This window comes from Heloderma suspectum, chromosome 2 (genome assembly GCF_057233095.1).
Source record: "Heloderma suspectum isolate Gila_16-S chromosome 2, 16-S_ref, whole genome shotgun sequence".
Lineage (NCBI taxonomy): Eukaryota > Metazoa > Chordata > Lepidosauria > Squamata > Helodermatidae > Heloderma > Heloderma suspectum.
Window position 1 is genome coordinate 183,834,722 of NC_139459.1, and position 11,072 is coordinate 183,845,793.

Here is an 11,072-nt window from a genome sequence, read left to right on the forward strand (position 1 = left end):
GAGCAGGATTGTGTGCATTCGGCATAATGTCTGAAGCAGCCTACACACATACAAACTGTACATACATGTATGCGAAATCAGGGGCACTGCCTATTCAAAGTCCCCAGGTATGTGAATAGACCCTTTGGGCTCTTTCAAACATTATACCAAATGACCATAGCGGGTAAGGACAGAGCTGGTGGGTGTGGTCTGCTCCCCTCCCCCTCTACATGTGCTCAGACTCAGAATAATGTCTGAACAGCACTCATCTCAACCCCACGCCCATTTGGAAGGAGACAGAAAGATCTCAAACACAGTAGTGCAATATCTCCTTTGAGCATTGAGAGATCACAATGAAACTTGGTATGGCATCATTCTCCATTTGAAGTTCAAACATCAGCTGGATCTCCCTCACTCCTTTTTCGCGGAGGGGGGAGGGAAAAAAAGGAACTACATTATAATGCAATATCTGAAGGAAGGACAGCCCTCTTGCTTTCTAGTAAGAACATAAGTAAAGCCCTACTGGTGGATCAGCATCCATCCAGGGTCCATCTAGTCAGCATCTTGTTTCCCACAGTGACCAACCTGATGCCTTCCAGAAAGCCCAGATGCAGAGCTTGAAGGCAATAGTGTTCTCCTGCTATTGTTTTTCCCCATGAAATTTTCTTTTCTTTTGAAACAAAGCTACTAATAAATAAAAGCATAAAAGACCATACATATAACAAGATCACTCAGGAAATAAAGAAACTCATTAATTATAAAGTCCTATCATCAACATGCTGGTGAAACAGCTGGAGTAAAACAGGCTAAGTAGAAGCTCACTAATGAAAGAATGAAAATACAAGCTCCATTTAGCTTTCATAGTAAACAGGGACCATTGGAGTGGACGGAACAAGTGTAGTAACGTTCCAGCTGGAAAGTCTTTATGCCTGGATGAGGGATACCTTGTGGAGCGGCACGTAAACAAAACAAGAGCATCACAGAGGAAGATGTCACTGGCTGATTCCGATCTCCGAACAAAGGACAACCTTTCCCTTCGACCCAGGCACGCTTCTCAACGCCAACCGGCGGGGATCGGAGCCGGCTGCTCCAAAGGGTAGCGACAGGGTGAAAGGAGCCGCGGACACAGCCAGAGCCGTCGCCTCCTACGGGTTCTCAAGCAATACAGCTGGGCTTGGAGGGAGGGAGGGATCGGATAGGAAAGGGGCCTTCCTGTTCCCAGCATCCCCATAACGTTGGCGGAGCTACGCGAAACCCGGGTTTGGACTCTTCCACCCCCTGCAGTAGATACTCCTCTCCCGGTGCACGCAGCGCACACACAAGGTCCTGCGGCCGAAGCAGCGGTGAGTACTCCAAGATGGGGAGGCGCGGAGGAGGATTTGCTAGGGGGGAAGGGGCCAGGGAGCAGATGAAAAGAAGCCTCCGGTCCGGACTTTGCCTGCTGCTAAAGGGGGATCCATCCCGGAAGCACGTATTCTTCTGGAGCAGATGTGCTTTATTAGATATATGGGCTCTTGTCAATAACAAGGCATAACTGCTGGCTTTAATTCTTCGTGATCATTTGAATAAAGTGCATTCGGGACCTATGGATACTGAAAACCCACATCGCTGAAGCTGATGTAGCAGTAGTCTACTTGTTGTTGTTGTTGTTCAGTCGTGTCCGACTCTTCGTGACCCCATGGACCATAGCACGCCAGGCCTTCCTGTCCTGCGCTCTCTCCCGGAGCGTGCTCAAGTTCATATTCATTGCATCCGTGATGCTATCTAGCCATCTCATCCTCTGCCAGCTCTAAAAGAGAGGGTTTTCCTCTTACCGTTTTGCAGATGTAAGGGGTGGGGACTGACAGATATTGCTCCAGCCAAGGCTACCCCATGATTGGTTCAACATGCATCCAGACTGTAACTCAATATGTTTTTTTTTTTGGGGGGGGGGAGGCAGATTAATGTTCATTGCAATTAGAGACAAAATGCTATTTGAAAAGATTTTGAAATCAAAATTTGAAATTGGAGTGTTTGCTTTTTGTTGTGCAATCTCTAGCTTTTGGGGTGTTTTTGTTTGTTCGTGAGTGTTTTTTGTCTGCTAAGATCCCAAAATCTCATACTTCCATGAGTGCTGAAGATCAGTCAGGGTCATGGTGATGATGTGTGTTGTGTGAATATCTGTCAAGCACCTTTGTGATCTCTTTCTTTTTCCTCTGATCTCTCTCAAGGGCAAGGTATTGCACCTGTGAGCCCACATCCTGAATGGAACAAGAGAAACGGAGGTGTGCACCTCTGATGGAAAGGACCCTGGGGAAATAACACTCCCAGAAGGTAAAGAGACTGTCAGTGTTTTCTCCAAGATCAATGAGCAACAAGTAGAATAAGTTGGGACCTGTGAAAATTCATGGGAGGGAGGGAGGCAGATTTGGCTTCAGAGAAACGTATCCCCCAAGTCGAACATCCTCCTCCATCATTTGAGCAGTGAAGCCTCCCTAACCTGTGGGGGAAAAACAAACATTTGCAGGAGGAGTGGACTACAGGGCATGTGTTACATGTGGCTAGTTCCTCTTCTTGGCCTAGTGTTTTGGCACCTAGGTTTTAACAACCTCTTGTACTTGAACATGCTTGTGAATGTTTCAGTTGCTGAGAAAGCAGGGCAGCAACCATTTCTTTCTTTAAAAATATTCGTAGCCCACCTTTCCATCTCATATCTCAATGTTTGAGGTGGCAACCATTATCAGAATTTTAAAAAAGACCTCCTGACTAACACAATCACATGCTATTTATTTACATACTTTTTTTTTACAGGGGAATAACAGCTTTAAAAAATTGGGCAGGTCAAAAGTCTGCAGGGGGGGAGAAGTTAGAACTACCCAGTTCTAGAAGTTTGCACACAGTTCTTACATCAAACCAGTGAGATATGCAAGGTGTCTCCATAGAGATGTGCACATCTACACAGAATGGGATGCAGGTTTGGAGAGGTAATGCACCCTGATAGACGGAGGTCCCCTCAGACAGTGGGACCTAGAAGCTCTCCTAAGGGATCACAGACATACCCATTAGCTGTGAATTCCCAGTTACCACAGCTGGCTCTACTTTTCTTCCCCCTACTCATCTTGAGGGAGTCCTCAATGAGGGACAGACTAGCTTATCTAATAATTTCTACCTTCAGCTGGTCATGAGGCTTGGCTAAAGGTGTCCTCTGAGTGGCAGTAACTTTGGTGCCATTCAAGGGATTGGTAGTCTGGATATTTTTTTTGGTACTGCTTTCAAACAACATCTGAGGTCATTGGGTACTTAGGGCTGCTACTGTTGTCTGGCAGGGCTCCTGGGCCTTTAACAACTGCAAAACAGGCAGAAATTAAATAGGTGAAGCATGCCATTACCCCTTGTCCATGCTGGCAAAAGCTTCACCTGTTAATATGTCTGCTGGTCACCCAGAGATTAGAGGCAACCCTCTTTCACTTATACACAATAACTTAATTCTACAAGATGGATCAGGAAAGCGTCTCTTTACAGTTCTTTACTCAGATTTAGTTTCGCATTCTGAGCGTCATATAGAGATTATATCTAAACTGAACAATAAATATTATCTCAAGATAGAATTCTAAGGCTGTGGTCCTAAATTACATTTGGAAAGGTACTAATGTGTGAGGCAGTGCTGCCCCCTCGGAATCCACTTTGCTCCTGCTTCCTCCCCTGCCCCCAATATTTCTAAATTCTCTTCCAGGAGACAAAACAATGGAGAGTAGAAGGAAGGAGGGTAAGCCTACGCAGGAAGACCCCATGAGAACAGAGCTTCAGGGACTAGAGGGAAACTGCCGGGAGAGTGTTTTGCACAGTGGTGGGCAGGAGAGAGCTTGCGAGAGCCAGAAAGCACCAGAGAGGCAACGAAGAAAGAACCCTGCAGCAGGCAGCAAGTTTGGTATATCTGACCAATGTGAGGAAGGCATTTGGAAGCTGAAGGACATCTTGGGGCTGCAAAGGTCCCACTCCCGCACAAGGCCCACCATCTGCAGTGAGTGTGGCAAAGGCTTCAGCCGCAGTTCAGACCTCATCCGGCATCAAATCACCCACACAGGGGAGAAGCCCTACATTTGTGCCGACTGCGGGAAAGGGTTCAGCCAGAACTCCAACCTTGTGACCCACCAGAGGATTCATACGGGAGAGAAGCCCTACCAATGCAGCGACTGTAGCAAGCGCTTCAGTGAGAGCTCGGCGCTGATCCAGCACCAGAGGACCCACACAGGGGAGAAGCCTTACCGGTGCATGGAGTGCGGGAAGAGCTTCAGCGTCAGCTCTAACCTCATCCGTCACAGACGGACCCACACGGACGAGAAGCCCTATATCTGTGTGGAGTGTGGGGAAGGGTACCGGCACAAGTCCCAGCTCAGAAGACACCAGAAATTGCATGTAGCATAGTGTTGTGGAAAGGGCATACAGAATCAAATTGAATAGTGTGTGTTAAGGGGAAGAAGATCGTACATCATATGTAGAACTAAAGTAGATAAAGGGGGACGTTCTCAAGCACATTTTCCTATCTCAGATTTACTTGCAAAAAACTGAATGTTGCTCCTTCCAATTTTTTAAATTGCATTCTCCTTTACAGATACTACTGAATTTAGGCTACAGTCCTACCCACCCTTCCCCAACCTGTTGCCCTCCAAATGTTTTGGACTTCCATCAGCCCTAGCTAGCATGGCCAGTAGTGAGGAATACTAGATGTTGTTGTTGTTATCATTACATTTCTATACCGCCCCATAGCCAAAGCTCTCTAGGTGGGTTACAAAGATTAAAAACATTAAAAATACAAGATACAGAGTTCAAAAGCTATTTACATAAAAAACACATGAACAGACAATATACACAACAGAACATATGTCTAAAACAGCTTCAAACAAGCAAACTCGAGCACATAGCCATAACCATAAGACAATCCAGAATTGATTAAAACTTATCATATGCTACCAAATCCCTGGGAAATGTTGCAGTCCAAAACATCTGGAGGACACCAGGTTGGGGAAGGCTGACTTAACAGTACAACAATTACTTAGGATTAAGTCCCACTGAATTCAGTGAAACTTTTTAACAGAAGCACAGAATCACACTGTTAGGGGTTTTAGAAAAATCAGGCTGCCAAAGTACTGCATTTGTCAAGGTGAGGCTTTAAAATGTAGCAGAAACACTGAAAATTTTGGTTGGTTTTTCTGGGTAAAAGTATCCCTCAAAATCAGATTTTGAAACTGAACTTTGAAAATACACTCATATTTTAGGTTTCAGCTTTAGTGCGGTTGTATATGGGATCAAAAGCACATGAAACCTCTATATTCTAGGACTCCATAAAACACCCATTGAAGCATTTCCCTTCTTAATGAATGCGCATTTGCACACTCAGCCATTCCAAGGTACGTAACCATTTGTGTCATGCTCCTATTCTGTAACCAGAAGGGATGCCACACCACAGAAAAAGGACAAAAGAGCAAAGCCTGTCTTTGTCAAGAAATAATTTATTGAAAACTTTATGTTAAAATTTCCCAGAATTCTCAATGCATTTAAAATGTTTGTGTTATTCCCCTTGAGAAACTGATATTCATCAGTTGTTGCAAAGGGAGATTAGTCTAATTAAATCTGCATACATTTGCAGATGAATAAAACAATAGTTCTGAAGACAAATATCTTCCCTTTTTTTAGATGATGCACAAATGTGATGTGGCAGGTACCATCTTAGAAAAGATTTGCTCCTCTATAAGCAAGGAGAATAAATGCCTTTCCCAACATGGTGTTAGCCACCCATGGCTTTGTCTTTAAAACAATTGTTTTTTGTTAAAGTTCTGCCTGATTAGTTGGAGACACCTTTTCAAACAATCAGAAGTTTTAAAAATCTATTTATCTAAGGGATTAATCAACTAAACATTGGAGCCCTGTTAAAGTGCCATCAGCATACACACATATATGGTCTTTCTTCCTTCCCGCCCTCTAGTTCAGGTCCAAAAAAGTGTAATGTTTCTGAGCCTTAAGCTATAGTGGCTTGTCGAAAAGTTGCCAATCTTAAGAGAGGCTAAAGATATCAAGAGAAAATCTCCATATAGAATGAATGGGTTAGGCAACAGGTTTTGCTCTTAACAGCACCTTGATTTGTACACATTAATATGTGATAATGCTTATCTACTACCATGAAAAGTTTCACCTGCTGATTCCTGCATACTGAGATTTTATTTAAAGACTCAGAACTAGACCACACCAGTTGCTTTGTTCTCTCTGGCCAGCTACCAATCCTATCAGCTATCCTTTGGAAAAACTAACAAATCCATTAATGCTTTTCCCCCCAAAGTATCCATCTCCTGATACATTCACTTCTCTAGCGGCTTCTGGTTTAACCTCTCTTCTGGTTTAATGTTGACTTAGGATGCCAGAGTGCAAGAGAAGAAAAGGCCCCTGATCATGAACACGTGTCAGATGCACTTCTGGGAAAGCTAAGGCACACCTAAATTCTATTCAATTCAACCGGAGTTCAGTGTATGTATCTAGTTTTGTATGGATTACACAACTGGCTATATAAGAGTGTCTAACCCCTGTCACACAAAAGCCCTGCAGCTTGGCACCTGGGCAGATTCCATGGGAAAGGGCCACATGATCAGCCTGACTCACATGGTCGTCCTATTTACATGCATGCCCTTGCAGTGTAGGATTGCACCATGTTGCTGGACGTGCATGTTAAGGAGGCCACTGTGTGATGGATTCTGCCCTTTAAGTGGGAGTGAATTCCACTGTTGCCAGTGGCACCTAGCTTCCATGTAATGGTTCAAAAGAAGATGCAGACATAGGGTTGGATCTAGGATCTGTGTTCCACAACAGGGAGGGACCTTCTATGAGAGAAAGATCTGCTCACAGATTTTGGGGGATCCCCCCAACACACGATAGCTCACCCCATTAAACAGGTCTCCTGGCTTTCTGTGTAGCATTTCAGGGGACTAGAGGGGTGGGGGCCAAGATAATGCACTTCTGCCAGCTTAATCCATCTTAAATCTGAATCCAGCCCCTTGACTTTAAATTTTAGAGGACCCTATGCAAGACAGCAAGTGGAACTCTGGTTAAATATAAGGCTGATGTGTATTTAATTATATGCTTTAATGGCACACTTAGGGGTGTGCATCCTATTTTATGAACATTCTGATGGTTGCCATAAAAAAACCTTGACACCTTAAGTGATGTTGTTATACATACTGAAGATACATAAAAACTCATTATTTAATGAAAACAGGTTCCGTTATTTCAATAAATATTTGATTCTCCCCGCTTTCAAAATGTGGTAGAACTGCTACACTTAGGGCTGACAGCACTGTTATTTATTGGCCCCTCCCTGTGCTTTATAACAGTCACTAGATCAGGAGACATGGCAGGGAATCATTGCATACTTCTATGCTACAGAAAGCTTCACCTCCTGATACCCGTAGATCAAGCAGTTGTTAAACGTACAGAGGCAGGTTAGGCCAGGATTTTTTTCCTAGCAAGTTCACCTGGCAACTCTCGCTACATGGGCACTGATCTTCTTTTATCCACTAAAGGAAAAGAACCACCTGGACTACACCGTCAAAAGGGCGGTGAATTATTTTGATTCAAAAATTTGATTCAAAAATTAATTTTGAATCAAATCAAAATTTATTTGATTAATTATTTAATCAAATTAATTATTTGATTAATTATTTAATCAAATTAATTATTTTGATTAATAATTTAATCAAATTATTAATCATAATTTGATTGATTTAATCAAACAATCAAAACTGATGATTAATTGATGAAGTTTGCTTTTAATTGGGCAATAGCCCTAATGGAAACCCATGATGATAGTTATAAGTAGGGTTTCCTGTTCAGAAAATGCATGCAGAGTGTAAATGTCTACATGCAATAGAGAAGGCAGCTGCGGGAGGGCCCAGGAGCAAATCTGGCTGCTTGAGGGAAGCAGAGCGCCAAGCTACCAACAAGAGATGGCATTGTAGCAATAGAATTTGCTTGTAGGTAATTTAGGATTTAGCGCTGAACCATGGGCTTATAGGATGGCTACTCTGAACATGCTACCTAACAGCTTTTGATATTCTGATGCTCCATGGATCTATCCTTTGTTGAACTATTGATCATTACAAGTTAATTCCACTCTGTTTTTAAATATGCTTCTGTTTTTAATCTATTTGTGCTATTGTTTTGAAGTTTTAAAATTATAAATCGCCTTGGGGGCCCTTTTAGAGCCAAAAGGTGACTCATAAATAATTTTTATAAATAAATATGAATATAAGAGTTCCCTACATCCAGCTTTGCCTTTAATTGATTGGCAGCTGCTTAATTGACAAACTAAAAATAAGGGTGGGAAGAAGGAAGATTGGGATCTACTAGTAGATAGCTGGGTGATTTGCCATAGAGTGGCAAAGTTTTCTGATTCCCAACTGTTGAACAATAAAATGTCCTTTGTCACCTAAATGAGGCTGCTGAAATTAAGAAAGCTTGCGATAACTAGGAGTGGACTTTTTGTCTAAGCTCACTTCATTTCTGGCACTGAAAACAAATTCCTATGATCAGAGGCACCCTGTTCATTCTAAGTGTATTAGTGCAAATCCTATGTCGCCACTGGGGCTAATAGTCTGCAAATGATTGGATAAAAATATGTTTGCCATTTCCCTTGTGACTGGAACAACTTTACACTTTTAAAATAAATGTACTACAAATAAACCAGCACAGGTGAAAACAACAAATTTGTTCTTTTTAAGAAGATTTATCATTACTTGAAGCCTGAGGTCAAAAACATGTGATGTCAGATCAGGTGCTGTTTGGGGAGGAACAAATAAACTGACACTGAACCATTGAAGAATAGGAGACTGTTTGCCACGGAGCCAAGAAACATACTGTTTTGCTATTAAAGCTCGAGCTTTGAATTTCTTCAAAGTTTAAAAATTTGGAAATGTTTTAAAAACAATTAATTAAAGTAAAATACCCCAAATAGTTTCTTCTAGTCTATCAATTGTGTTGCTTCATGTTAACTTTTCCTCTTCTTTCTAGTGTATTTATCTGTTTCCATCTCTTGTTTTTCCTCTCTCTTCTCCTTCTGGTGTCCTTTTAGCTCTTTCTCCTCAGCTTTTCTTTCTCCTCCTCCAACTATCACCAACTGACTTTGCTTCAGCCCCTTTCCCAACATTCTGTGCCTGTCCTTTCATTGGCCCAGCACCCTAAGACCTCACGGGAGTAAGCATTATTACATGTACATACACACGGTGTGTTACATATTATATTACATGCACAGTGTGTGCCGTATGCATTAACCTCTCCTTTGCCTCATCTCTCTCCCTTCCCCCTTCCTGAGCTGCCCAAAACTCAAGCTTTGAACTTTTTTGAAGATTCAAAATTTCCTGCACATCTACACTGATCAAGCTTCAGTTTAATACAAAAATGAGCACAATCAGTCTGGTAGATCTCTAGTAATAAACCTTACACTACCATATTCTTATATAAGAATTGCTTTAATAGCAAAACAGTATGTTTCTTGGCTCCATGCCAAACAGTCTCCTGCATTCCGCAACGGTTCAGTGCTGGTTTATTTGCTCTGCCCCAAACAGTGCCTGATCAGACATCATGTGTTTTTGACCTCAAACTTCAAGAAATGGCAAATGATCTTTATAAAAATAACTTTTTTTTGTTTTCACCTTTGCTGGTTTATTTGTAGTACATTTATTTTAAAAGTGTAAAGTTGTTCCAACTGCAAGGGAAACGGGCAAACAGATTTTTATCCAGTCATTCTCAGACCACTAGGCCCCATGGCCACACAGGATTTGCATGAGTTTGTATATAAGATGTCTTTTGCACCTGGTTTAATTGGTAGATTTGGGGGTTCTAGTAAGAAACAAAGTAGATCTGAAAAGCCTGAAGTCTGCCCTCCCCAATGTTACTAAAGCAAGCATTAGGGTGCAATCCTATGCATGTTTAAATAGAATAAGTCCTGCTACTCCCAGCATTCCCCAGCCAGCATGGTTGGCTGGGGGATACTGGGGGCTGTAGGGCTTATTTTTGTCTATATATACATAGGATTGCACTCTTAAAGGATCATAATACATGCAATATTTTGAAGACAGTAAGGCTGCATTCCTATACCCACTTACCTGGCAGTAAGCACCACTGAAAATAGTGAGCCCTCTGAGTAAACATGTATAGGATTGTGCTGTAAATGAAGAAACCAGTGGCTCGTTATTAACAGTGCAATCCTATGCATCTCTACTTGGAAGTAAATCCCTTTGGGTTCAATGAGGCTTGTTCCCAGATAAGTGCGTATAGGACTGCACCCTACATAACACAGAGACATACCTTCTACCTCTCAGGGGGCTGTTTTATCGCCTGTCTATTTCTTCATTTGCCACCCAGGCTGCTGTTAAAGGCACAGGAGCAGGTTCTGTAAAAAGTTGGCAACCACCCCATCCCAGGGAATAGCTTTGCATCGTAACGTTTACTTAGAAGTAAGCTCCACTGAAATCAACGAGTTGTTCTGTATTAATTATTTCCAAATAACTAAATTTCTAACTACCAACAACTCATTCTAGTATTCACACAATCACTAACCCCCAGCTGTGATCGAAATCACCCCTGACAAAGTGGAGATGGTTATTATTCTGAAGAAACTACTGTAGAGGACACCCATCTTCCTCTCTGCAGTAAATTCCCACGAAGTCAAACCGCTGAGACTTACTTTCAAGCGAACACGCCGTTTCTTATGATCCGAGAGCCTGCGGTACCCAAATTCCTCTTGGTATCCTGGAGGAAATGTTCTGCATACATTGTCAGGGGAGAAAGTGCAATTTTGCTACCCGCGTGCAGCAAGCTGCTCGACCACTCCCTAACGAAGACAGCACGTCACTCGCCTACTTTTCCAAAAACATGAATCTTTAATCCTGATCCCCAGGAGACAGATACAGAGACATACCAGGATACGATCACACTGATTGGATCTTCACGTCCAAGAAAGTGCGTTTAGGGATAGCAGCCTTAACCATAGAGCCACCAGTTCCTCCCTGTTCCTAGCGATCACCAGGAAATACAGCCGAGAGGAGGAGGAATAGGGGATTAAATTAAAA

General features: G+C 42.5%; 2 protein-coding genes across 5 annotated transcripts in view; one reads left to right on the plus strand and one right to left on the minus strand.

The window, feature by feature from the left end:
* The window catches only part of ASB8 (ankyrin repeat and SOCS box containing 8), a 30,302-nt gene extending 19,275 nt beyond the window's left edge, over positions 1-11,027 (minus strand). The window contains exon 1 of one of the 3 annotated variants that reach the window (XM_084836662.1): positions 10,922-11,027. The gene's annotated coding sequence lies outside the window, so the exon portion shown is untranslated. Of the gene's footprint in view, positions 1-923; positions 944-10,687 lie in introns of those variants that run through there. The other 2 variants (XM_084836661.1, XM_084836659.1) reach the window with 2 other exon arrangements.
* LOC146353522 (uncharacterized) lies at positions 1,141-7,262 on the plus strand. Of its 2 annotated transcripts, none has more exons than XM_084836665.1 (3): positions 1,141-1,322; positions 2,190-2,292; positions 3,692-7,262. In XM_084836665.1, the coding sequence occupies exon 3, from the start codon at positions 3,703-3,705 to the stop codon at positions 4,381-4,383; it is 681 nt and encodes a 226-aa protein (XP_084692791.1). In that variant the 5' UTR covers positions 1,141-1,322; positions 2,190-2,292; positions 3,692-3,702; the 3' UTR covers positions 4,384-7,262. The 2 variants fall into 2 exon arrangements, with proteins under 2 accessions (XP_084692791.1, XP_084692792.1); XM_084836666.1 differs by lacking the exon at positions 1,141-1,322 and adding an exon at positions 1,462-1,598.
* Positions 11,028-11,072: the final 45 nt, after the last annotated feature.